This window comes from Fringilla coelebs (genome assembly GCF_963513975.1).
Source record: "Fringilla coelebs genome assembly, chromosome: 16".
NCBI classification, from domain to species: domain Eukaryota; kingdom Metazoa; phylum Chordata; class Aves; order Passeriformes; family Fringillidae; genus Fringilla; species Fringilla coelebs.
The window spans coordinates 16179577-16207320 of record NC_140042.1 but is presented as its reverse complement, the minus strand read 5'-3'; the positions used below and the strand labels follow the sequence as shown (position 1 = coordinate 16207320).

General features: G+C 44.9%; 2 protein-coding genes across 5 annotated transcripts in view; one reads left to right on the top strand and one right to left on the bottom strand.

Moving 5' to 3' along the window:
- CRAMP1 (cramped chromatin regulator homolog 1) overlaps positions 1-7477 on the bottom strand; it is a 49217-nt gene extending 41740 nt beyond the window's left edge. For 3 of the 4 annotated variants that reach the window (XR_014616553.1, XM_084216688.1, XM_084216689.1), the window contains exons 1-2: positions 5442-5517; positions 4607-4956 (exon numbers count right to left, since the gene is read on the bottom strand). Coding sequence is in view for 3 of the 4 variants with exons in the window: in XM_084216688.1 (XP_084072814.1) it covers positions 4607-4956; positions 5442-5482 (391 nt within the window). In the remaining variant the exon portion in view is untranslated. Of the gene's footprint in view, positions 1-4606; positions 4957-5441; positions 5518-7157 lie in introns of those variants that run through there. The other variant, XM_084216690.1, reaches the window with a different exon arrangement.
- Positions 7478-9273: 1796 nt separating this feature from the next.
- LOC311160122 (intraflagellar transport protein 140 homolog) overlaps positions 9274-27744 on the top strand; it is a gene marked incomplete at its 3' end in the record, with an annotated part of 44175 nt that continues 25704 nt past the window's right edge. The window contains exons 1-6 of the mRNA XM_084216604.1: positions 9274-9302; positions 17051-17226; positions 18321-18542; positions 21947-22068; positions 22726-22868; positions 26976-27151. Coding sequence (XP_084072730.1) covers positions 17080-17226; positions 18321-18542; positions 21947-22068; positions 22726-22868; positions 26976-27151 — 810 coding nt within the window. The 5' untranslated portion in view covers positions 9274-9302; positions 17051-17079. The remainder of the gene's footprint in view (positions 9303-17050; positions 17227-18320; positions 18543-21946; positions 22069-22725; positions 22869-26975; positions 27152-27744) is intronic.

Genomic DNA, 27744 nt, shown 5'->3' with positions numbered 1-27744 from the left:
CAGAATATTCTGAGTTGGAAGGGACCCACAAAGATTATGGAGTCCAACTCTTACATGAATGGCCCATACAGGAACCTGTGACCATGTCATTCTTAATACCACGCTGTAACCAACTCAGCTAATCTCAGGCTCAACTGGTAACTGTCCTACACAGACAATGGTAGCCTGTCTTCTCCTAACTGCTACTAGTTAGAAAATTAGAGATAGTTGAACGTGTTAAAAGCATACAGAGTGTCTATTTCAACTTGAGCCTTCCAACAAACCTATACTGAAGGCTTGCTTCTCTCAACAGACAGGATCTGTTTAGTATACAATGTATCAAAGGCAGCACTAGCTGAGCTAACCCAGAAGAGCTATAAAAAAACCCCCATGGTTTATTATACATTTGGTCACTCCTCCATCTCCTGTAAATCACTATTCTCTTGCTCTTCCTGAAGAAAACACCCGTAAAACTCAGTATAAAGCTCTAATTAACACCGTGGCTGTGCAGCCTTGCAGGCAGGCATCTGTCAGAGCTCAGTACCTACTGCACAGAAGTAGAAAATCCTCCTCTTGCAGGATAGGATGAGATACTGTGGAGTCCTGATCCTGAGCCACTTCGAAAGGGAGGGGGGAGAACTGGTGTAAATGGGATGGCAAAGAATGAATCATGTCAGGGTAGGGTGGAAGGAGAGGTACTAAGTGCAAGTGAGATGGACAGAATCAAGGAGAATGTCAGAACAATGGACTGCGCCAGTAGTTTTTCAACAGTGGTTCATGTCCTAGTAAAATAATGCTGGAGAAGCAACATCTCAAATGATGGTTACAATATATTCTGCAACACATGAACTCAGGAAGTTACAATAGAACACTTTGTAAGTACATACATCAGGTTTTTTGGTATCTAAATGCTCTCTACAGAAGACAGGAGTTGATTTAACCCACATGCTACCAAACATGAAACTCTGGCACGCTGAAGCAAACCAGACTGCTTTTTAGCAAGTTCTATACCATGCCAAAAGATCAAACACTTTAATTCAACTAAGCTTTCAGCTGAATAAGTCCTTTTTCAAAAAACAACTGATTATTACCTCAAAACAAACACAAATACTTGTTTGAGACATTCTACACATTTTAGGAATAAATCCAGAACAGCATGAAAGATATCTTCAAGCTTCAGCTCATCACCATTAGGCTAGTCCTCCTGACTTCATTCTGCACTCAGAAAATGGATAAAAACACGAAAATGGCAATACTCTAGTTCTAGCTGCATCTACAGCACATTGTGGCCGTGTATTCTGATATGCCTTTTACCAAGGTGGTCACAACACACACACACACACATAGATATTGCATCCACTCTGGCTTCATGGACCAAAGCCTCAAAACACACCTTAACACCTGTGCTCAGCAACCATGTGGCATACTGGTGTTTGAGAAGCAAACTCCCAGAAATCCCTCTTTTTCAGCAACCTCAACTTGGTCTGCATCTCCTCCCTCAACAGACCTCTCTGCATTGGAACTCCCCCAATAAACTATCTCGACACCACCAGTCCTTCAAGTTTCTGCTATGGTTTCATGCAAGTTACTTGAAGACTTCCTTTCAAGCCTTCATGCTTTAAAAGTCATCCATCAGTTGAGGTGTAGACTACAACCTTAAAGATACAATTAAAAGTTGATGAACAGAGTATGATGATAATTCTAAAAAAGCCCCCAGAGATTTAGATATTTGTGCAAAAAATTTGATAAACCTTCCCACAATTCCAAATGGATTGGCTCCTGAAGTGAAATAGTTTCCAAACTGTATTTTACTGTACTATTTCCTATGTAATTTTTGCCCTAAACTCAAAAGTGCATCTCAGTACACAAAAGGCAAGAGGCAGGATTCAAAGGTGCAATTAAAAGAGTACATGAGGGCAATCTGACTATTAGCAGCATGTTAACACACTCCAAGAGGCAGGGGGAATTATTATGAGCAAGCTTCCCAGAACCACAGTAAGATAAAGTTGAAAAGTCAGCAGCTGCTGAGTGGGCACACTCTTTTCCCAGTTTATAGCCAAGTTTATCAATAATTTGTCTGCTACAATTAAGGACCCTAAAAGCATGAAAGCCAAAAGTAAAAAGGAATTTGCAACACACAGAAAAAAAAATACTATTTTCAAAACTTTTCTGAAGACAAACCATCACCTGCTGAGCAACCACAATTTGAAAGAAAGTGCATTGATCACACTCCTTAAAAATTGGCAAGTGAGGGTCTTCCTTTCAGAATACAGAGGTTCTAAAAGTAGAATCACTTCAATAAAATGTTACGGGTTACACAGCATTATTGAATGCCTATGACAAAAACAAGTTTCTGGTTTCATTGGCTCAAACATAGGCGTGGTCTGGTCACTCCAGTTGGCCACTGTCAGAGTTACTTGTGCGGCCATCACCTTGACTTTGACATAAACAATGCAAAAGCTTCCAGGTTCAGAGATGATGCGCTCCAGCTTTTCATAATTTTTATATTTACAGAGGGAGAAGAAAGTTAGTGGGACAGCTAATGAAAGGATTTCAATCCAATCTTTATTAGTCATCTCCACCCTTCCATTCATTCCCTATCAGAAGCTGGCTCTGTGAGACACTTTGCTCGGAACACAGAGCACTATGAATTCTGATCACAAGGCATTCCACTAGGGAGAATTTAGACAAGCCTGGAAAACCTCTCATTAGGCATTTCTGAACATAAAAAGCTCAAATTAGAAAGGATCCCGCTCCATGGCTCTGTTCTCCAAAATCTAACAATTATAACCTCAACCATATCAGAGAATTCAGTCAATCAGACACATTTACATCAAATCTGGCCAGGCAGTGCTGTGGCTGGTCTTAAAATTGAAAAAGTGAAAGCACAGTCATAATTCTACCACTGTCACTCCTGATGAATTTAAGAAGTTCTCCCAAACCTGACAACATAGTACTGTGATTGCAAGCACTATTCATGACTGCTTACTGAGTTAATATTTTCTGTTCTGTACGTAATTTTCTTATGTTTGTTTTGGAGTCTGAATTGCAAAAGTGAATGAAATTTCTTTTTCTATTGTGTGAATATTCTTAGTTAAAAATCATTCTGCTGCTCTAGAATTGGAAATAAATGTTCATGTACAAACGTGTTCATGTACAAACATGAATATACACTTACACAAACACATGTATTTGTTCACACATGTATGGACTTCCAAATCAATGGAATAATTTCAAATGGACATATTCAACTTGTGAATCACAGACAAGACATATTTCAAAGAAACACCTCCTCACATCCAATACTACTTACAATCCTGGAATTAATTATACATAGCTAAACACTCCTGGGTACTCCATTTGTTTGTTTATTTGGTTTCATGCAACTGGAAGAAAAATTATGTAGGCCTTTCTGTTCTGTCCTCTACCACCACACAGAGCTTCCATCTAACATTCAAGAGATTCAAGAGGAATTACTACGGTACTTAGAAATACTTTAGTGAATTATACCAACTGTAAAGCAACTGAGTTCAAGAACATTTTTCTGATATAACAATAACTAAAATATCCCAATTTGCACTGCTTTATTACTGCAACACAAAACTATTTTAACTGTAATGCTTACTTAATGCCCAGCATGTGCACACCCCTGAGATGGACAAGAGTGAGGTAACCTCCAAGACACATTTATGCTACATGGAATTATACTTCAATTTAGAACACAAGAGTAAATTTCATTATTTTAAATGTTGATGCAATATTTGAGTGCTATTTTTCTCAAAAATTAACAGAAAATAACACTTGAGTACTTTAGCGCATGATATCCAAAATTAGGCTCAAGTACAGCTCAACTGCAGTGCTGAGATGTCATCAGTCACTGCTGAGCACACACAATAGCACCAAAATATTTAAATATCCCTGCTGCCTTCCACCTATTCAAATTAGAAACAGCACAAAAAAAAAATTTGTCTCCAATGCTAAGTGGAAAGCAGGTGTTTGTATGTCTGTACCTACAGACCTTCAGATGTATACAAACCAATCTTAATAAAAACCTCAAATCACATAGATGCTCCAACTGTTGTGAAACAGGACCTCCAACACCTTAGAAACAAATATGCCAATATGTGTATTTCATTGCTCTTTCCAAAATAATTATTTGGATAATAGAAATAACTGGGGGAAATCAATGTCTTGTGGGTGTGATTTTTTTCCTATGCTAACTAGCACCCAGTGGATATTTTGTTACAATCCAAGAAGATAATTCAGAGTATAGCCACTTGATTCCACAACTAGCTAGAGTCTGATTTCCTAATCAAAATACAGGAATTTCCCAAAACTCAAGAGAGATGAAATAAAGACATTAAAGATTTGCTTCAATAATGTAGAATTTTTCCCTCCTCCACATAAATATCCAGACCCCCCATTTCTGGAAGTGCAGAGAGGACAGTGGCAGCAGAGAAGCTGAAGCCTTGGGACACAAAGAAGATTTCAGCCCCCAAACACCTTCCCAAAGCCAAACAAAAGATGGCATCTACAGAAAGAGAACAACATCCCACAGCCCCACAGGTGCCTCCCCTCCTTGCCATCCCCCTTCCCTGCATGTTTTTAGGGTGTCAAAACACAGTACCTTTGCCTTTCCCAGCAGTGCTGCTGCCTACCGAGGAGGATGCCTGGGAATCCTTCTTCAGTCTCTTGCTCTGAGGTCTGACACTGGACCTGAGAAAATGATGCTGGTCCTGGCTCTGGGAGGGCTGGAGAGAGGCAGGGGCCGGTGACAAGCTGGGGTTCGGTGGGGGGCTGCTGGTAGTGTTGCTGTTAATGATCTTCTCTTCTTTCTTTGTGCTGCTGCTGCCTGGAGCTGCCTCTCCTCCTCCTCCTGCCCCTTCTTCTTCCAGGGACTCCTCATCTCCTCCTGCTCTCTTGCCCAGCTTTTTCACCCCTTCCTCCCCGCTGCTCTCTCCCAGTTTCACTGTCATCCTGCGGGGAAGGAGAGGGAAAAAAGAGGGGGGGAACACAGTCAGGCCAGGGAGCCCCCCGGGGAGGCAGAGAAACCCCTGGGCTGAGAGGGGAGAAGTTTAGCTGCAGAAATTCCTCTCAACATGGCCGCCGTTGTTTGTTACTAAATCCCCTTTCGTTTGCTGTCCCGACCCAACAACCTGTGTCGAGGGTGGGAGAGGGAAAGCCCCGCCACAACCCCTCCCAAACCGGCCCAAACGGCAGCCAGGGGCCCCCGGTAGCCCCCCGTCTCCGTCCCGAAGGGCTCCGGGCCGCCTTTGGCCGAGAAATCGCCCGGCCAAACTCGGGCGTGTGGCAGCGCTCGCCAGCGCCGGAGGAGCGGCAGCCGCTGGGCCGGCGGAGCAGAGCAGAGCGGGGAAGTGCTGCTCCCCCATCCCATCCCATCCCATCCCATCCCATCCCACCCCTCCGCGGCTCCCGGGCCCGGGGCTCTTCTCTCTCCTCACCGCGGAGCCGCAGCCCGGCCCGCCGCGGGGAGGGGATCCATGCTCCTGGATGCGGCGGCGGCGGCTTCTCCTCCTCTGTGCGTGTGTCTGGGGCTGGGACTGGCCGAGGCTCCCGAGGTTCCCGCTCCCCTCCGCCCCCACCCCGCACCTCCCCGCGCTCCTTTCCGCCGGGCAGCCCCGACCCCGCCGCCCCCGCCGACGGCAGCACTGTAGGCCCTGTCAGTTCTGTCACCGGGATCGGGCAGGGACCGGCTCCCCAGGCCAGCACCCCTGCCCGCCGCCTCTGCTGGGAGAGAATTAATGCTACCCCATTTTTTCCCCTTTTTCCTTTTTTTTTTTTTTTTCAGTTTGGAGGGCAATAAACTTCACATGCACCTACAGCGGTTGTACACCCTTGCCTCGTTGCTCCTGACCACGCAGAGACCCTGGCCAAGCAGGGCAGCCCTGAACTCTTGTGCCAAGGGAGCATCCCTAGGCTTTCAAAGGCATCTGCAACTTGTAGACCTGACACTGGGATAAGTTAGTTGCTGGGATGACCACTTCTTGTGCTGACTTCACAAATCCTCTCAATTCTGAAGGCTTTTTTCAAATACTTAAAACAAAACACCAGATATGGATACAAGCTTAAGACACTAAATCACATTATCTGCCAACAACTGCTTTAGTTTTTCCTAAAGAGTGTAAAAATATTACTGACAGCATATGTAAAAGAAGTCAACTTCCAAGAAAGAACCAGTTAGAGCACCCACCAAGGAGCAGCACGTGGGATGCAGCTGCCTTGACACCATGGCAGGAGCCACCATCCAGCTTCCCTCTAAGGAAAAGATAACCAACAAGAGGAGGAAATTCTGAATATCACAAACACTGGAATCACTACAGATTAGGTTGACACCAGGATAATAAGGTTCAAATTAACGAAGATGCATCAACGCGATATGGCATACAAATTCATCAAGTTACTGCTTATGAATTGTACTCCTACTACTAAAATTATATTTCTCTGTCTAATTTTCAGCTAGAACACTGAATCCATCCAGAATTGTGTTGACCAATGTTTTGCTCCTTGAAAATTCTCAATAAACTGTTCTGAACTGTGGATATAAACTCACACTGAAATTTGGTTATTTAGTCACCTGACAGGTCCCTAGTTACAGACTAGGTTCTTTACTCACCAAAACCTTCAGTTTCTAGTTATTTTGAGAACAGAAATATTCCAATTCTGACAGTGTGTGCTCAAAAAATTTGCATAAGCAAGGCTTAAATAATTTCAAGCTTGGTTTTATTACTGCAAATTAAACGATGCACCCACCCACTGGCCTCCCCCAACAATCAGTGGGGAGGAGACAAAGACACACTCCTTGGGGACAGCTCCTTACAGGACCCGAGTAGCGCATCCCAGGATCTGCCCCACTTCTCAACTCCTGGCTCCTTCCAGCATTCTGCCTAAGCCGTGCAGTTTCCCCCTTATAGCTGCTTTCTCCTTTCGTTTTCATCTTCTTCCTCCTTTCCCTTTTTCTTCTAAACTGAAAATTTCTTCAGCCTAGCTACTTTAGTCGTCTACACCTTCGTGGCCGTCCTTCCGCTGCCTCCCGTAAGAGCTGCAGAGACGCGTTCCCCAAGCGCGGCCAGCCCGGAGGGGCCAAGCAGGGCCGGGCCGGTCTCCCCAGGGCCAGGTGCGTCCCGCCCCGCAGGCTCCATCCGCCGCCCCTGCCTCACCTGCCGCATCAATGCCGTCACGCAGCCTCCGCGCTCCGGCTCCTCCGCCGGCGGCTGCCTCGGCTACTCCGGTACCCACAGCTACAGGCACCTCCGGGCTGCGCCCACACCCGCCAGCTCCGGAGGCGGCTGGCGCGGAGCCCAGCGGCCCTCCCAGTTTTGCTGGCGGCGGCAGCCCCGCTCGCGGCAGTGGGGACGACCTCTTCCCCGGGCTGCTCCGAAACCCAGCGACGGTCCCAGCGCCGCCAAGCTCGGCCGGGCTCGGGACCGCGCTGGGCTCGGGCCGGGCTGCGGCCGTGGCGGTTCCGGTTCCTCCTCACCCTGCCGAGGCCGGGGGCGGGGCCGCGGCGCGCGGGCCCAGCTGAGAGCGCCGGCGCTCCCCGCCCTCCAAGCAACGCGTCCCATTGGCCGGCGGCGAGCGGGAGCGAGGCGGGGGCGGGGCCACGGCCCCAGGGCGAGCCAAACAAAGCGCGGCGCGGGGCGCGTGACGAAAGCTCCGCGCGGAGGAAGAGGCGGTGGCGCGTGTCGGCTACGGGCGGGGTGAATCCCGAGATCTGGCTGTTGATTGGCCGAAAGAAAAGCCAATGGAGAGGCATCTAGCTGAGCCCTTTGGACGGGCTCCAGGATTCCATTGGTCAGGGAGCGGGGGCTTTGCACGCGGTGCAATACTCGCGGCTGCCGGGCAGCGGCGCTGCAGCCCCGCGTGCCCCGCCGGGCTGCCCCCGGCGCCGCGGCTCTCCGAAGGCCGCCGGAGCCGGGGCTCGCTGCCCGGCGGCACCGGGTCGGGCCGCCGGAGCCGGGGCTCGCTGCCCGGCGGCACCGGGTCGGGCCGCCGGAGCCGGGGCTCGCTGCCCGGCGGCACCGGGTCGGGCCGCCGGAGCCGGGGCTCGCTGCCCGGCGGCACCGGGTCGGGCCGCCGGAGCCGGGGCTCGCTGCCCGGCGGCACCGGGTCGGGCCGCCGGAGCCGGGGCTCGCTGCCCGGCGGCACCGGGTCGGGCCGCCGGAGCCGGGGCTCGCTGCCCGGCGGCACCGGGTCGGGCCGCCGGAGCCGGGGCTCGCTGCCCGGCGGCACCGGGTCGGGCCGCCGGAGCCGGGGCTCGCTGCCCGGCGGCACCGGGTCGGGCCGCCGGAGCCGGGGCTCGCTGCCCGGCGGCACCGGGTCGGGCCGCCGGAGCCGGGGCTCGCTGCCCGGCGGCACCGGGTCGGGCCGCCGGAGCCGGGGCTCGCTGCCCGGCGGCACCGGGTCGGGCCGCCGGAGCCGGGGCTCGCTGCCCGGCGGCACCGGGTCGGGCCGGCGGTACCGCTGACCCTGGCTCCCTTCGCCGGGACCCCCAGGAAAGCCGTGGGGGCGCTCTCCCTGGGGCAGCTGGGACGTTCGTGGGCTGCATTTGGGAACAGGCGCCCCCCCTCGAGGCCCTTCCCGGGACCTGAGTTTGCTGCTGGGCATTCTTCTTTTCGCAGTGGGGGCTCCTTGATGTGGACTGATACTTATATGTAGTGAATTCTCGTTAACTGCTCACCAGGATAATTTTTAAAAAATCATATAACTGATACTGCATGAGATACTTTTCCCTTAATAACGTGTTTGTGGAAAGAACATTAGATCATCCTCTTTTTTGAATCTTTATAATTTTCGTAGCAGGAAAGGGTGCCTTAGTCCTCTTCCGAGGAAAATCTTTTTAAGTTTAAAAATAAAGTCATAAGTAGTTAAACCTCATGGTGGTGTCCAAGTTCTGGAAAATTGGGCTCTCGTGGAGTATGTTGCAAGTAATTGTCTAAGATGGTAGAAATGTTACATGCCTTGAGCACTCTGATATCACTTGTAAATATGCTGTAAAGTGTATTTGTGAGTAACCAAGTGGACTGCTGTAAATGGAATTGTTAAAAAAGGTTTGTCTCCAGTGTGGAGCTTTGCATTTAAACCTATATCTTAATTGTTTGGGGTTTTTTTAAAGAAAATATTTTCTAATTTTGTTATACTCTCACACAAGATCATATAGTTTATTTTTCCTCCTTGGCCAGAACCAAATTCAACAATACTGTTAGGAAATGGATTCTGCATCTCCACAACCATGTATTTCTATAGTGCTTTGAAGAGAGATGTGCAGTTACGTTCAGCTCTCCGGTTGAAGGTTTCCATTCTCTGTATGTAAATAACTTTCCCTGCTTGAATAGCCACATTGGACTGTTAAGGTGTAAAATTGCTCATGTGTCTAAATGTTTGTGAGAGAAAAGCTGACAGGAAAGGAGTGGGACAAGAGCAGAGAGGCAGGAGGAAGGGTGAGACACCAAAAGACACTTGAGCTTCCCTTTGTTCCGTTTTGATCACGGCCCTTCCTCGCTATTCTGTTTTTACAGACCTGCACAGCTACAAAATGCAAATAATCTTCCAGTGTTTGTTGTCATGGTTTTCCAGGCCAGGCAAAAACATTAACTTGGATTTGTCCCACATCCTGTGTATTTTAAGGTATGAATAACAAATTGCATTTTCACTAGAAAATAGAGCAAGCAATGCTGAACTGTTCAGCAGAAGCACAAAGTTAATACTTTAGATTTGTTAATTTTTAAAATTTTGAATCTAATGTGCACGATCACTGCAAATTATAGCATGGAAATACTTTTTCCAAAGGTCCTAGGTGTAAAAGCCACCAATATAGTGGATGTTCTGTATTTTCCTTTTAGATTACTTAGAAGCTAGCAGATTTAATTAATGATTTATTTCTTCTTAAAAGGCTCTGAAGTTGTTTATTCTGGCAGACAATAATGGATGATCTTTGTTTTGCTAAAGTAGTTCTTTCCCATGCATGTAAGAGGATTTAAATGGAAGGACAGGCTGCTATTGTTAATCCCATATTCCTTACAGAATAAGGAAGCACCTAGTCGTGCAACTTTTTCTTCTTGGTGTGTGAGGTCAAGGCCTTAGGGGAAGGGAGGAAATGGGCTGTGAGCAACTGCACTTAGTGCAGCCAGTCCTGGGACTTAAGGGATTTGGAGCTGTGTCTTATATGATACCAGGGACTTGGAACTAAATGATTTTTAAAGCCCCTTTCAACCCAAACCATTCTGTGGCTATGTGACTTTATGAGTAGAAGGGAAGATGTTAAGATCGTAGGAGTCCACATTCACTTGTCTATTTATCATAGAAGCAGGGCTTCTCTGTTGAATATTGAAGGGCAGGAAAACTTCATTTCCAGCTAAGCCTGCACAAGTGGAAATATGTAGTTATTGGGAAAAATATTGTGCAACATTGAACCAGCCAATTCTGAGAGCTGTAAAGTGGTCACTTGAGCAGAGACAGTCAGTGGGTTGTTTAGACTATTTTTATTCCAGCCCAGTAAGGGATGATAGACTTGATAATTTTTTGAGGCTCCAGCTGGCTTATGTTTCTGACTTGAGGGTATCATGCAGTTTCAGTACTTTCCATGTCAGCTTGGTTGTCTGAGGAAACAAGGCATCTGCACATGGTCTGTTCAAATCCTCAACTTCTAGTCTGATGAACTCAAGGCTACAGTGAGAACAATTGGCTCGGGAAAGGCAAGAGATGAATTTCTGACTCTGGGAGTGGCACCTGAGTGAGCTAACTGGGCTATTGCATGTTCAAGGAATCCACCACAGAGAGATGCCATAAATGACTGTTAGAGCTGATGCCTTGTAGAGGGAGAAGATAAAAAGCTCCAGGAAACAGGACTTTGTCAGTTCTGTTGCTCTGGTCTATGGGAGTTGCTCACTTGTAACAAGGTCTAAAGCCAGTGTTTTGCCTCTCTACTTGAACGCTGCCCATAATTCTAGCAGATATACAGTGTGTTGTACTGTGTGTCTCTCAATGTGAACTTTTTCAACTTGCTACCACATCAGAGTTGTGGTTTTGTTTTGGTTTTTTTTTTTTGTGTGTGTGTGTTTGTGTGTTGTTGTTGTTTTTTTTTCTTTCACAAGAGTCCCTGCATATTTGTGAAAGGAAACTTATAAGCACCACATAAATGACACATTACACATGGCCAGTCAACCTCGAAATATACAGGAGCTGCTTGTTGTAGCTGTACCAGGTGTGGCTGCTTTTCATCAGCTTGCATAGAAGTGTTGTGACTTCAGAGGAATTACAAATGACTATGGGTAGGACAGGGCTTTGAGGGTTTGGTCTTGAATTTTTTCAAGCTTTTTGAAGGTGTTAGGCAAACCTGGCTCTCGGGGCTGGCTGCAGGCCTAGCGGAGGTGAGAGCTGGGAATGGAGCTGGGCTGTACCTGACATGGGTTGTAGGCGTGCCGAGGAGGTGTAGGGTGGTAGGAGAGCTTTACGGGTTGTCTTCATTTAGATGTTACTTGGAAGACTAAGTCGTTAAGTTAAAAATTTTTCCCCCCAAAACGCTGAAAGAGCCGCTGAGCTCTGGGCGGTACAATTAAATACGGTCACGATACGCCTCTCTGTATCACGCAGGTTCAGCTGGGTCACACTCCGTCACAGCAGGTGCTTGATAGCGTTGGGGATCGGAAGGGTTTGGGGAAGGATCTCGATTCTGGGGACGGCGGCACAGTCCATCACCTGCGGTAGAAAAAGCTCCTCACAGGTCAAGCCACCAAACCCTGACGACGCCTCCGCGACCGTCGGGGACAGCGCAGCGGGACCGCCGCCGGAGCCGCTGCGCTCGTCACTTTCCGCCACTCTTCGTGTGCCGCCGGGTGGCTTCGGCCTTTCCCGTCACTCTTCGGCTGCGCTCGGCTGTTTCCGCTCGCGGCTCGCCCCGTTGTCGGGGTAACGCAAAGCATCGCGGAGCGAGTGCGGCCTGCGGCGCGGGCGGTGAGCGCGGGGGCGGGAGAGAGGGCGGCGGGCGCTGCCCACGGGCAGGGGAGAGCGGGCGGCGGGCTCTACCCGCAACAGCCCGCGGAGTGTCGGCCGGCTCTCCATGGTTGTGTCTGGGCCCGGCCCACGACAGCGGGGTTGGTCGTGATCGGCCGGAGGTAAGGGGCGCTTGAGCTGCTAGCGGCGGGGGCGGCCGAGTCCGCCCGCGGGCGAGAACGTGGTGGCGTGGCCCGCGTGTTTGTCTTCTCGGAGCCGTGGAGTTTGTGGAGCCCCTTGTTCTGTGCCGGCCAGCGGCGATCGTGGCCCGGACGGGGGACGCGCGCAGGGCGCGGTGCACTCCAGGAGCTGCCCACGGCAGCAGAGCCGGGGCTCCGCCTGGCACAGGATCCCCACCCCTTCTCCCTCTGTGCGGGGGCAGGATTCAACCGGGTTTTTGCTTCATCTGTTTTTCTACTTAGAGAAGATTGTACACAGTCATTAACCATCTTTTTGTAGCACAGAGCAGTTTTTATTTTGTTGGTTTTTTTGTTTGTTTGTTTGTTTGTTTGTTTGTTTGTTTTTTTCTGGGGCTGGCTCTTTTAAACAATTTCAGATTTTAAAACCAGTATTTTTCATAGGTAGAGGTTAAAGGAAAGACCTTTGCCTTTGCTTTGGTAACTTGAGCCTTGCCGGAGAGTCTTGTTAAGGCAGCTTGGACAGAGACCCCTTTCACCATGTGTGTGGTGTCTGGGGGCTGATGAGTCCACAGCTCCACAGGTACAGCAAACCAAGTTGCTATCAGCCTCGATTAAATGTTCTGTAACATGTGACAGAACATAAAAGCAGCTTTTAAAGTATTGTCCCCAAAGACAGAATAGCATATATTTTTTTCCTGATATTATTTTGTGAAATATGTGCCCTTGTTCTGGCTCACTGCTGTCATTTGCAGTTGTTAATGTTGTCTGTAGTGTTTATCTCTGTGAACCTCATGAAGTTCATACAAGGCCACGTGCAAAGTTCTGCATTGGGTTGGCGCAAACTCCATTACCAGTATAGTCTGAAGGATGAACAGATTGAGAGCAGTCCTGAGGAGAAGGATTTGGGGTACTGGTGTGTAAAAGACTGGAAATGACCTGGCAATGCACACTGGCAGCCCAGATACCCCCATGTCCTGGGCTCATCGCCACAGCGTAGGCAGCAGGGAAGGGGGGAATTCTGCTCCTCTGCCCCGCTCAGGTGAGTTCTTCATGTGGAGCTCCAGCGTAGGAAGGACATAGAGCTGGTGGACAGAGTCCAGAGGAGGCCACGGAGATGCTCCAGAGTCTGTAGCCCTTCTTCTCTGGAGACAGGCTGGAGAGCTGTGGGTATTTAGCCTGCAGAAGAGAAGGCTCTGTGAGCACCTCATTGTGGCCTTCTAGTATTTTAGGAATCCATTGAGTGCCAGTGCTGGGAGCTTGGGGTGCAGTTGCAGTGCAACCCAAGGTTGAGCATTGGGTGGCCAGAGCAAGAGGCTGTGAACTGCTGACTCTCTGCATAACACGGGGCATGGCGGCCTGTGGCCCAGCCAGGTGAGGGCACTCAGCAGCAGCTGACAACCCCCAGAATCCCCCCACCCTTAGACTGAAAGGGTGTAAAAAAAAGCCTGTGGGTTTCTTTGTTTAACATTCCTCCTTGGAGATACCAGGTCGAGCTGTAATTTTGTTATTGCACCAAAATGAAATTATTTTAATGATCCAGACATCTGGGACTGCTATGGGAAACCTATGGTTGAGCTGGTAAGGAAAGCTGGTCTGTCTGTGTAGGTGTGGAGGTGTAGCTGTGCAGGGGCCTCAGTCCCAGCTCAGGTGGTGAAAGAGTGATGGTCAGGGTGGCTTCTGGATGGTTGGACAAGGAAGTTGTCTTAAAAAGAACTTTATGGGATCTTGTAAGAAAGATGGATACAGACAGGATGGAGGGCTAATGGTTTAAACTGGCACATGTTAGCTTTAGCTTTAGTTTAGGCATAATGAAGAAAAGTTTTATTGTGAGGGTGCTGAGGCCCTGGCACAGAACTCCAGTTGCCCACAGAAGCTGTGGCTGCCCCCAGATCCCTGGAAGTGTCCAAGGCCAGGTTGGACAGGGCTTGGAGCAGCCTGGGACAGTGGGAGGAGTCTCTGCCTGTGGCAGAGGGTGGAATTGGATGAGCTTAAGGTCCCTTCCAAACCATGCTGCGATTCCATGAGGTCTAACCATTTTTAAGAATTGCCTGTGGGCTGTTTCAAAAGTGTCTGTCAGATGTACCTAATTCGATCTTTGAGATCAAGTATGGGGGCTTGGTCATGTTCTATTCCAAAATACAAAATGGTTAACTTTTTCAGAAATTTTATTTTTTTGAAGCCTTGGAAAAATAGAACATGCCAAAATAGTTTGTAGAGGCAGTGTTACTTGGTTTTATTTTTCTTTCTTTGAAGACTTTTTTGAAGAGGCAGCTGTCAAACCTGCAATGTAAATACATGAGCTAGCAGTAATCATGTGAGTAATGAATTCCCAAGATCACAGCAAGAAAATGAATATTGGTTCAATTATTTTTACACTACTGAGTAATCCACTTATGTAAGCCATTTATTTATTTGTGTGTAGCAATCTGCTGCACAACTCTGTGTAGTTACTGTGATGGTGTAGAGTATTTTATATTTGGGGTTGTCCATAATTTACACAACAGTATCACTGAGTCTTGTGTTACTAAAGTCTAAATATACACAGTTTTGGTTGAAAATTTTTTCTTGCTGTCTATTAATTCCAAAAGTTAAATTAATGAATTGAACAAGAGATGCAATTTGGAAGCTTGATAAACTTATTTCTGTCATTGAAGGGGACTGAAATACCTGAATAATAATAACTAATACTGATAACTACGGCTGCAAGGAACAACTAAAAGTAGAAAATGGTGGCTATAGAGAAGACATTACAGCTGTATGGCTTGTGTGATAAAACTGGTATTTCATATGAAATGTAGCTTTGTTTTCATTTAGGCATCTTACATTTTTATTTTAATCTGAAGGGAAATTCTTTATTATTTCAAATTTTGAGCCATCTAAAGCTCATAGTCAAATATGGACTAAATCCTTCCTCTCTTAGAGGAAAATGAAACAGATAAAATAAGGAGTAAAGCAGTAGTATGGGCACAGAATTCTGGAACAGTACTGGAGATGTAAGAAAACTTTTAAAATACATGAAATCAAGACAAAAAACACTCCAAATTTTATTTGAATGGTTTGTTGGGTTTTTTTGAGTGGTGATAAAACTGGACCCATGCAATGCCACTTTGGGAACGCTGAGGATTTTGAAGGATTGTACAGATAAAAATGAGTGGATCTTGTTGGAAGATGAAATGGTTTGTCCTTAGGGTGACTGCTCTTGTCTGCTCTCATATCCAGTAGTTGATGTTGTTCCTTGTATGTGTCAGAGGCAAGATACAGGACTCCCAGTTTACTGAACTGAGTTACCCACCTTTCTAAATTAAGCGCCCAGCAAATTAGTTATTTGAGGCACTGACAAAAGATTTAAAGAAGAGAGACCGTAAGAGTCTGTTGATGCCCATTTTACGTGCTGGTGGCTTAGGCAAGTCTCACTGCTGTGCATGTGTGTGCCTGTGGATTCTGAACTCATGGCTTACCTGTGCAGAAGAAAACATCTCTTCCCCTTAAATGTCACAGCAGTCTTTTAAATGTTTCATGCTTGGGGGCTTTTCTGTGTGTATATTTGTTTGTTTGTGTTGTTTTCTGGAGGTCTTGTTTTGTTTTTCACTGGGTCTTGGCAGGGTTTGTACCTGGGGACCAGTCCAGGTTGGGGGCTGCCCTGCTAGGCAGCATCCCTGTGGAGAAGGACCTGGGTGTCACCAGCTGTCCTTGACCAGCTGTGTGCCCTGGGGCCAAGATGGTGGAGGCTGGGGTGTGTGAGGAAAGGCATTGTTAGTGGGCTGGGGAGGGGATCCTGCCCCTCTGTTTAGCCCGGGGGAAGCACATCTGGAGCACTGTGTCGAGTTCTGGGAGCTGGGCCTGTTGAGCCTTGAGAAGAGACAGCTGAGAGGGGACCTCATCCCTGTCTGTCAGTGTCTGCAGGAAAGGCTCAGGAGAATGGACCAGGCTGTGCTCCATGGGGCTCAGCAATGGCACTAGAGGCAATGGGCAGAAACTGGAACACGGGAAGTTTAATCTAAATATGAGGCAGAACTTCTTTACTGTGTGGGTGATTAAGCACTGAATAGGCACTGAATGCTCCAGAGAGGATTCAGAAGTCTCCCTCATTGGGGATATGCAGAATTGTCTGGACACAATCCTATCCTATGTGCTCTGGGAAGACACTGCTTGAGCAGGGAGATGGGCCAGTTGACCCACTGAACTCTATGACTCTCTGATTATTTGGTAGGAATTTGAGGTGTTTTGCTCCAGCTGTTTTTGTTTTGAAACTGAGCTGACAGGATCCCACGACACAAATCCAAAGACCATTTCTGGGTATAAATTATTACAAATTATTAGCGACGCCCTCGATTTCTGACCCACAACACTGAAAAGGGTTTTGTTCTCATGTTCTTTTCTGTGCAACATCAGCACTTACTTTTTTCATTCAAATGTTGGTAACAGTTCCAATATAAATAGCAGATAGTGTGATTTCAACAGTACAAGCTCCAAAGTGGTGACAACTGTTGAAATTTACTTTGAAAGCTGAGACATGAGACTTAACAACATAAAAGAGTTCAGTCTGTACATTAATTAACATCTTTGGATATGAAGCTACTGGAAGTAGCTTTCTGGTAAATACTGAGTTATTTCAGAGTCGTTTGAAGCAGACCAGCGCAAGCCACTGGTGAGAGACTTGGTACTGGCTTATGCACACTGTGAATCTACAGAGTGTGAGGCTCAGTGTTTCTCCTTTTATTTTTAAATGCCACTCTGATATTCTCATGTCTGTGTAGTATATGCAACAAGATGATGCTGTAGTTTTATTTTCGCCCTTGTTTTAACACATATATATGTCATTACGTATAGTACATAAATTTTGTATAATATAGCATATATGTAGTGTATATGTATTATCTGCATAAGCAAACCTGAGAGAAATATTTTTATCTCTTGTACAGGTGTGCAGCCTGAGTCAGCTCCTGTTTTTATGGCTGTGTACGTGGATCATCGAACAGATGCTCCTGATTCTGTTGCCTCCCCTTCCCATATAGCATGGCACCCACTTCATCCACTCCTGGCAGTTGCTTCCATCAGCACAGCAGGTGGGGGCTGTGTGGATATCTACCTGGAACAGGTGAAAAATCAACAACTTTGCTTTTTCTCTAGATATAAAGTCACAGAATTTCAGGATGGTTTGGATTGGAAGGGACCTTTAGGATCATCTTGTCCCAGCCACTTGCTGTGCACAGGGACACCTTCCATAGACCAAGTTGCTCCAAGCCCCATCCAGCCTGGCCTTGAACACTTCCAGAGATGTGAGATGTGTGAGAAGTCACACAGCTTCTCTCAGCAACCTTTATCATTATTCTAATTTAAAACTTCACATTTTTGATCTCTGTTTTTGCAGGCTTACTTATCCTCCTGAAATATCTCTGAGTTTTAATTACTATGTCGTGTGCTATACAGAACATGGCAGATTCATCAGCCACTCATTATATGTATTTTTAAAAAGATCTTCATAAATTAAATTGATCTTTCCTTTGAAATTTGATGTTTACAGTCTATAAGTCTTGTTTGTGATGATTGCTGATTTGCTTTTTTCTTCTCATAGTGTGAGAATTTCAGGCTTGTATGTAAACGAACAGATGCTGCTGCTGCTTTTTAACTCTTAAGTGAATAGAACATACTAAGAAATGGAAATTGAACAAATCACTCTACCACCTCAAGGCTGGACTGATTTTCTGCCTGCAGACAGATATTTCTTTTGCATACTCTAACTTTTACATGAGAGCCTTATGTAAGACTTTGGTTTGCATAATTTTAGAGAAGTAGCATTAAAAGATATCTAAGTCTGCAGCAGACTTTCTGAAACATGTAAGTCTCTTAATACGATAGCCTATAAAATGTACACTTTTCAAAGTGTATTCTGAAAAATTGTTATCCAAGTTTAAAAAATGGAAAAATACTTATAGAGGTTAAATGATTCACATGAAATATTCTTGTGAACCATGCCTAAAGGAGGATCTGTCTTTAAGAGCTGTTGAAGCATTAGGTATTCTATGTCCTTAGTGATGTGCTTTGTTCTTTTTCAATAGCTGGAATTTTTTTTTACTTTGAAATGTGCTTGAAGCCTTGTTATATCCTTTATAGGGAGAGAAAGCTTGTGAATTGGAAGGTTTGGTTGCTGAGTTGCCACTGGACTGAGCTCACACTGATTTCTGTTTGCAGGGAGAACATGTGCCTGATTCCCATGTTGAGAGAAGCTTTCAGGTCACATTACTTGCCTGGCACCCTTCCAGACCCATTCTGGCATCAGGATGGGAGACAGGAGGAGTTCTGATACTGAACAAGCAAGACAAGGAGCAGCACACTGTACCCCCAAATCACAGTGCCAAAATCACAGTCCTGAGCTGGAGTACAAGTGGTACCTGCCTTGTGTCTGGGGATGGGGTGAGTAGCTGAAATGCGATGTGGGTTCGATGTGGAACACAGTCTTGGAAGCTCTGTAATAGGAACTGATCATGGAAAGGAGATCCATGGGGGAGGAAGAGTTGTGTGGGAGAGAAATTTCCTTTCCTTAGGTACAAATTAAAACTGTTGCAGAATAAAATAAAGTCTTAGTATTTTAATTTTTCCTACAATATTGTTCTACAATTAAAGAATTTTTGTTCTATAATTTTTCTTTAAATAAAATTGTGTTGGATCTCAGTGAGTGCTGAGCGTTGATGAAGGTTTAAGGCTATTTCATGGATGGAGTAATTGAGGTATAGACCATTTGAATTTTTTTGCTCCTGTCCATGCATAGCTTTTAGGGCAGACTCAAGAACAGCTGTTGAGAAACAAATTCCAGCTACAACATATTCATCCATACTGAGTGCAAAGCAGTGCTCACAGGAAACCCATCCTAATCTCTCTTTTTCTTGTTTTATGAATGCCTTAAAATTGTGTCAAATTGACTGGGAAATGTGACACTCTATTTCTTGATGAGCTGGTTGCCCTTTTAAATAGTGAAGTAAGAAAGTAGCTATTGAATATTCAGGATTAAGTATTCATAGAAGATTCTGATTTTGCCAGTTCCTGAGTCAACCAATGAAGAAAAAAATGTTTTTTTTCCTATATTTTCCCCGATTCAAACTTGAGCTTGCCCAAGAATTTCAGTTCTGCTCTTACCTATATGTTAGAATTCCCAATATTCTTATTGGGAAGAAAAAATTATTTTAATTCATTGTTTGTAAAGTTCTGCTGCTGCATTTGACAGAAATGCAGAAATTCAAAATTGAGTAAAAAGATTTATCATCTTCTTTATGATAAGATATAAAAAGAGAAAGTTCTGCCCAGGCAAAAGATGGACACGTCTCAGTGTAGCTGAGGCCTTAATCATGATACAATACATTGATAAAGACAGAGCTTACATTTACGAACAAAATACTTTTCAAATTGATTTCAAACCAGTGTCACTATGCTATGGGCTGAGGTGCAGCACAGATATACTTCATTTTCTACATATTATCCAATAGTTTATACATTTATTTTTAATATTTTTCCCATGAGGGTTTATTTTTAGGAAACTTCCATTAGGTGAGTGCTGCCATGATCATGTTCTGCTTATTATTAGTGGAAATTCTTGAGAAAGAAGATAAATATTTGGATCCTGATTAAATTTCTGTTTCACCCAGAGGCTGGTTGGACACTGGAAAGCTCCCCAGGGAATGCTCAGAGCTGCAAGGCTTCTAGAGCTCCAGGAGCCTTTGGACAAGCACTCAGGCACAGGGTGGGATTGTTGGGTTGTCTGTGCAGGCCAGGAGTTGGGCTTGATGATCTGTGTGAGTCACTTCCAACTGAGCAAATTCTATGATTCTGTCTTCACTAGGATTTCTGTCATTGTGCATCCTGAAATGCAAGAAAATTATTTGAAAATAACTGCATAAAGTTGGAATAGAATACTGTAAAAATCAGAAGCTTTTACTTTGTTTTAAGTAAAAATAACATGAATGATTTCTACGTTTTGATCACACAGAGGATCTAGGTGCTTTCTATAATGAAAGCCTATTTGTAAAGCAAATTGCTTTCATACCAAATAACTAAAGCTAAAGCTTTGGGTTTTTAAAAATTATTGGGAAGTTATAGGATAGAATCAAAGAATATCTCCATTTGGTAAGGACATTTAGATAGATGATAAGGTCAATGTTCTGTGTACTTTAAAAATATAATTTGAAAACAGATGAGTTCTGCATACTTTCCAGTATGACTTAGGAGAGGTTGTGAGTCTTTTTTTGTTTCCAATCTCATGTGCTCCAAACTAAGAATTGAGATTGTGCAAGTAGGTTATCTGGATATGGGGTGGAATATCTAGAAGGAGGTGGAACAAAGGTCAGCAGCTTTAGAAGGCTGCAGGCTTTTCCTCCAGCTTAAATGGTGCAGGTTGTTTTAGTTGGGATCCTTGGAAATTGGTGGCATATAAATGATGGAAGAGGGAGAGGAGGAACCAACAAGGTTGGTTCATAGGATCCTGTGATTTTCAGCGGTAACTAGCAAACATTTTATGAACTGCAAGTGTCCTCTTGGGACAGGAGTACAGCAGTGTCACAGTTGCACAGCTGAGTGGCATTCTTTAAGCTGCAAGACACATAGCACTTAATAAACAGTTTTGGATGGTATAACTATTGCCATCTTACTGTTGAAAAGAAGTTAGAACTTTGACTCTTAGGAAAAACAGAAGAAAATGTTACTTTGGAAGGCCTCAGCTGCATCTTGTGTGGCATCTTCAGTTAGAATTGTGAAGAATAAGTGACCACTGCTACCAGTCTTTCACTTCCAGGAAAAGGATGATACTTCATTGAAAACAATAAATAAAAATAGAGCAAATTCTAATACCACTTTGTGGTTGTCTATCTTAATGAAATAAAATGAGATTGTACTTGATATTGAAAATTGTTCCTGGGTTTTTTTGTGTAGTGCATACATGGAAGGTTCCTAAATGCAATTTGGTTTCATAAGCACTAGCATAACAACAACAATAAATAATCATCTTAGCATTCCAACTATGAGGATATACTGTAAGTCAGTTTGTTGGAATTTGTCTCCATTCTTTCCAGTCACCAGGGTTTATTGCTCCTGAGCTGGCACTGCAGGGCGGGAGTTATGTCAGCACCTGTGCCAGGCTCAGGGCTGGCCTGTGTTGACCACTGTTGAGTTAATTAGCTAACCAGACTTCCTTTCTTTAGCATCTATGATTTTTCTATTTACTAGATTATTTTTCTAAAAGTAAGTTCTTGATTTTTCTAAAAGTAAGCTCTTGAATGTCTGCTCCGAAAGAGGAGGAAAGCTCCAGAAATGAAAAAATCCTGCCCTTAGTCTTTCTGCACCCTGTGACTTTACATGTCTAATCATATACCCATGCTCATCTACGTCAGTTTTATATGCATTTACTGAGGGATGCATATGCTCTGCTATTCTTTATTTCAATTGCTAAAAAATAAGCTATCAGACAACTTGCAAGAAAAAATGTGGAAAGGATGTTATCAAGACAAATATTTACATCTGCTACTTGCAGAAGAAAACCAAGACTGTTCCATGTAATTGCTGTGGCAGTGTGATTTGACTAAAAGAGGATAGGACCAACAAGCTTTTTTTAGATAATTTGATTTTAAAGGAGCAAATAATTTAATGTTAAAGATAACTTTGATTCCCTGTGGCTTACTTTTAAGTGGGTATAATTAATTGTATGTGTCAACTAAACAAAAGGAAGGGTGTTGCTCTGTCAATAAAACATTTATTTTTATGTGCAGTGATTATCTTGAGTCTGAATTCTCATCTATGTGCAAAGGGTAATGAATTAACTTGTCGTTTTCTAGCACGGTGTCTTGTGTCTGTGGAAAATGGACCATCGGGGCAGAGCACAGGGTCCTGCCCTGCTTAAGCAGGAGTATGGGAAATGCTTGTGGCACTGTGTCTTTCGGCCACCCTCTCCTAGCGAGTGAGTATTGGCCCCATCAGAGCTCTGCTAGACCAAGTCTTTGTCTTGTTCCACAGAAACAAAGTCCTACCCACAAATGAACTATTTTAAAATATATTAAAAAACGTTCTTTTCCTAACTGCACTATATTTCCAAGCTCTTTTCCCACTCTGGTAGCTGGCTCTGTGTGCATAACTTCTTTCTCTTCTCCACATCTTCTGTCCGTTGCTGTTGACTCTTCTGTCTTGTGGTTCTTCTAATTAGCAATATTGCTGATTGTGGAATGCCATAAACACACTGGAAACACAATTATCATTATGTCATTGTCAAAAATAATTAAATTAAAAGTAAATTCTTAAAGATTATTATTTCTTTCCTGTCCAAGCAAGAAATAGGAAGCAGCTGTAGTGAAAAATAGGAGTTTTCCTTGTCTGGGCTTTTCTGTTTCACATCTCTGAAAAAATAGTGATGCATTTTGAAAAAAAAGGTGAAACAATGCAAATGAAAACTAATCTTGAAATTTTGTTTTGTATCTTTTTGAGTTTGCCCCTTTTACAATCAGAGTATGAAACATCTTTGTTCTCTTTATACAATATGCTTTATTAACTGCTTATCTATTCTTTGAGACTGAAACTACAGTTATGAAAAGAATTGGGAATGAGGTATCTCTCTTTGCAGGGACTTTGTACAGCTGGCAAAAGCAGCTGTGAGTGGTGATGAGAAAGCCTTGGATATGTTTAACTGGAAGAAAACTGGAATAGGACCGCCTCTGAAAACAGCAGTCCAGGAAGGATTCTCCTTCTTTATCGCTTTGACAGATGGTAAGAGCAAAACCACTTTTCCATTTGGCTGGGAAGTTGTTTCCTTAGAGCTTCAAAATAGGTCAGTGCATGATAGTCTTGTTTTCATATATCTGACACCTTTGGTGCATACATACATCCCTCATATTCATATATTCAATAGGGTAGAGTATTCTGTAGGAGTTGTAGAATGTTTGGTAAGAAATGACTAAAACTACTGAAATCTTATAATATTCAGGGTGGTCTTGTTCACAAGGTCACCAGAGGTACTGGGTTAGTGAGGTTCCTGAAGAAGTGAGTATGAGGAAAACAATCTCTAACACACAAGTGTAGATAAAATTAGCTTTTGTGTGAAGCTTCAAAATTATGCATGTGTTGTGGGTTCTTTGTTCTATAAATAGGCAAATTCTGCTAAAACATATGTCTTAAATTCTCAATTTTCTTTTCACTTTTTTTCTCATGCTTTGAAATGATGCTTCAGTCTTACAGAACAAAAAAAGTCTGAGAATCTGTTTTGTTAGTTTGCTGCCTAATGTAGATTCTTCTCTGCATTTTCTTCTTCTTTGCTTTTTACTCTTCCCTATCTTTTCCTATCCTTTTTAGTCTTCTGCGAACTAGCTTGGTCTAAGCTAAATTTCTTCCCACCCCAAATTTTTTTGAGATGCCATCTCTCTGTAATTTGCTCTCTCTGAACTGAAGCCAGAATGTGTGTGAGAAGTTGCATAATGGGTGTTTCTGGTAGGTGATTCGAGTCATCCTGCTGATTCAAATGTTAACTGTTCTGAAAACGTTTCAGTTATGCTGGTTCTGCAGCTCCGTTACAATTTGATTCAGCGTTGTACCAAAATTGACACCCCTCATTTACCCCAGTACAGTTTGCAGGAGGAGCGTGGGCCAGCTGCGTGGTTGGTTTGCAGTGTATCTTCTTTTAATGTGCGAACTCAAGCCTCTTTACTAGAAGGGTACCATTTAAATGGAAAATGGACACAAGGTGCTTCGTAAAGATACAAGGAGAGAAGCTTTGAGGAGCGGTGCCCGCGCCGTCCTCACCTTGGAAGGCGCTGTTGTGATGGTGCAGAGCCCCATCTAGGGACAGGCTGGGTGTCCTGCGGGGGCTGCCCTGGCTCGGGCCTCTGCTTGAGACAAGATAGGAGGAAACGTCCTGAAAGGGGCGTCCCCTCCTCTGAAAAAAAGGCAGGTTTGCTGCACGCCCTCTTCCCATCAAACGAAAGGAATTTCTTGGAGAAAAGGGAAAAAAATTATTTATTTAACACACAGAGTGCACGCAAGCACGGGAACAAGAATGAATAATGTTCGCTACTAAAACCTTGTCGCTGCCGAGAAAGCTGGTAGGTTTTAGAGTCCTGCTTGGCCTCTCCCGGAGCCTGCAGCCGGCTGTCTCTGCAGCCTCCCCCCACCGGGCCGCGGCGTGGGGCTCCCGCAATGGTCTGAGTTTTTTGGACTGGAGCAAAGCTGAACAGTTCCAGAAGAAGAAGCCACAGTCCCGGGAAAAACTTACTGACTCAGCTAACAAAAGAAGCTAGCTGCAAGCAAAATAATTTAACTCTTCTCTCCTGAGAAAGACTCGGGGAGAATCTGTGTTTGAACACGAAATGCCAAAAGAACTCCCCCGGCTTCTCCCCCTCTCTCGGACCTAGCTAAAAATTACAGAACCCGTGTCTGGGCATAAAGCAGGTAGGGGATACAGTATTATAAAGTCACCCCAAGACAGCCTCCTTGTCATACTTCTCAAATTTCAATCAAATGATACTGTCTGACTGTTCCTTGTGAGCAGCCTCATTGCTTGAGTTGCTTTGAGCATATGTATTGGACTCAGTTCTTAATCTAGTAGTGATCTGCTGTCACTCCCAAAAGTCCTGAGAAGGACTTGGGGGTGCTGGTGAGTGAAAGCAGGACATGCCCCAGCTGTGTGTGCTGGCACCCAGAAATTCCCTGTGTGCTGGGCTGATCCCACAGTATGGGCAGCAGGGGAGGAGGGGATTTTGCACCTCAGCCCCAATCAGGTGAGACCCCACCTGCAGAGCTGCCTCCAGCTCTGGGATTATCAACACAGGAATGACATGGAATGAGCTGTTGGAATGAGTCCGGAGGAGGCCATGGAGAAGCTTCATGAACTGGAGCTCCTCTGCTCTGGAGCCAACCTGGGAGTGCTGGGGGTGTTCACCTGGGGAAGAGAAGGCTCCAGGGAAACCTCAGAGCCCCTTGCAGTGCCTAAGGGGGCTCCAGGAGAGCTGGAGAGGGACTTTGGAGGGCCTGAAGGGACAGGACAAGGGAATGGCTTCCCACTGTCAGAGGACATGGTTGGATGGGATATTGGGAAGGAATTGTTCCCTGGGAGGGTGGTGGGGCCCTGGCACAGGGTGCCCAGAGAAGCTGTGGCTGCCCCTGGGTCTCTGGAAGTGTTCAAGGCCAGGCTGGACAGGGCTTTGAGCACCCTGGACTAGTGGGAGTTGTCCCTGCTCGTGGCAAGAGAGTTAAAAAGAGATTAATTTTAAAACTGGAAATTTAAACATTCTTTTTAATCAGATCATATCTCTAACATTTTAGTGTGGATTCTTAATGTTCATTCTTATACACTTGTGTTTTCTACTTAAGCTTTTGGGGGAAGATGCTATTTAATTTAATAGGTTTTTTTGATTTGCGGTGGTGTAAAATGTTGCCCTTATATAGTACTGTGATTTGCTAAGAAATTATGTGTATGTGGCTTGTGATCTGTCAGATTTTAATGACATTGGTTTGGGTGATTTTTGTAGTACCACTTGCAAACAACTGTACTGCATGTTGGGGGTTTTGCTCCCTAAACCCGTGCACGCAGTGGACCAATGCCAACTGTATGAGATTCAATAAGGCAAAGTGCCACGTGCTGCACTTGTGTGACAGCAGCCCCACAGAGTGTTCCAGGCTTGGGGGAGAGTGGCTGGAAAGTGCCCAGCAGGAAAGGCCCTTGGGGTACTAGTGACAGCAGCTGAACCTGAGCCCAGCTGTGCAGGAAGGTCAATGGCACCTGGCTGGGATCAGCCATAGCGTGGCCACAGGCCCAGCACAGAGACCAGCCCCTGTGCTGAATGCTGCTGAAGCACCTGTATTCTGGGCCCCTCATGACAAGAAAGATCTTAAGGGGCTAGAGTGTGTCCAGAGAAGGGAACAGAGCTGGGATAGGATCTGGAGCACAAGTCTGCTGAGGAGCAGCTGAGGGAGATAAGGGGGATCAGCTTGGAGAAAAGGAGGCTCTGGGTGGACCTGGCTCTGCACAACTCCCTCAAAGGAGGCTTCAGACAGGTGGGGGTTTGGGCTCTGCTCCCAGGGGGCAAGGAGCAAGGGGAAACGGCCTCAAGTTGTGCTAGGAGAGAACAGACTGGAGAAAGGAATTTCTTCAAAGGAAGGGTTGTTAGGCATTGGAATGGGCTGCCAGGGCAGTGGTGGAGTGGTCATCCCAAGAAGTGTTCAAAAATGACTAGATGTGGCACTTCATTGTATGGTTATTGGGTGTGGTGCTCCTTGATCAAAGGTTGGACTTGATGATTTTAGAGGTTTTTTCAAACCTTAATGATTCTGTGATTCTATGATTATACAACTTAATGACATTATAATAGCTTTTGAAATGTTAATGGGTGCATTACTCACCGATGTCAGTGTTTTTAGAAAAACACTGTCCCATTTGCCAGTCAAATTATGGATTAAAGCTGAATTTGGTGTGTGGTGCAGTGTTTCCTAAACAATAAAGAACTTCAGGTCCACAGTTTTCCATCCTCTCAACTCTGCTGTAAATTGAACCAATTCTTAGCTGCCATTCTTCTTTCACAGATTTTTTTCTAAGGCTGAAGATTTCAGACGCTATCATTCATACAGAAAGTTTATTTGCAGTTTAAAATTATTTAAAGTATTCCCCATTGGATTTTCTAAATGGGGAAAAATATGTTTTGGTTTATTGCTCTGGTCAGCTACTGTACTGTCTATTCTGAGAGGAACTAGGTAATGAAAGAATTTTTGTTATTTTTACATTTTCAGCACTTGAGGAATGTTTTATTAAGGTAGAAAGCATCAACTTCGGCTTTTGTAGCTAAAAGATGTCAACTAAAATCTGCACCTTGTTTATTTGTGCTACAGGTTCTGTGCACTATGTAAATGAGAAAGGGAAGACAAGGCAGGTATTGTCTACAGACAGTCTGGTCCGAAAGCTCCTGTTGCTAGAGGAAAGAGATGTTTTACTTGTAATAACAGAAACTCTGCAGTTGTCCTTACATGCAGTTTCTCCCGAGGGAGAGGCAGAAGAGCTCATGAAGGTAAGAGTCATACTACAGGATAAAGTTGCAATATTTATTCTTTTTAAGTTTGTTTGGTTTTGTTTTTTGATTATCACTATTTTGCTTTCAAATGAATCAACTCTCATATTTGTTTCTCAGATAATGTGTTGATGACGAAGCAAAAAGAGCTTATCTAAAAGTGGAATAGAATGATGTGGTACTGAACTTGGAGAGATGGTTTTCATCTTGTCTTCCTGTTTTTTCATAGTTCTTTTCATTTTGACCCTATCTTAATTCTTTTACACTTACTTTCAGTTTCTTAGTGAATTAGAGAAAAATTGGAGAGTCCAGTTGTCCTGGTTGCAGAGGTAGGTGGTGCTTAGCACCATGTAGGTGCAGCTAACTTATTCTATACCACCTATATCATCACTGTTTTCGGGGAGAAAACACACACACCCCATTAAGTGGGCATCATTCTGCCTTGTTCTCTCTCATGGGAAGGTTGTTGGCATCAGCCCTGCAGACTCTGTCTTCTGCCCCTGCCATCCACCCTCTTGTATTTTCTCTGAGATGCAGCTGTGGGATATGGTGCTGAAAGGAAAGCAGCAGAACACGGAACGGACGTATGCTGA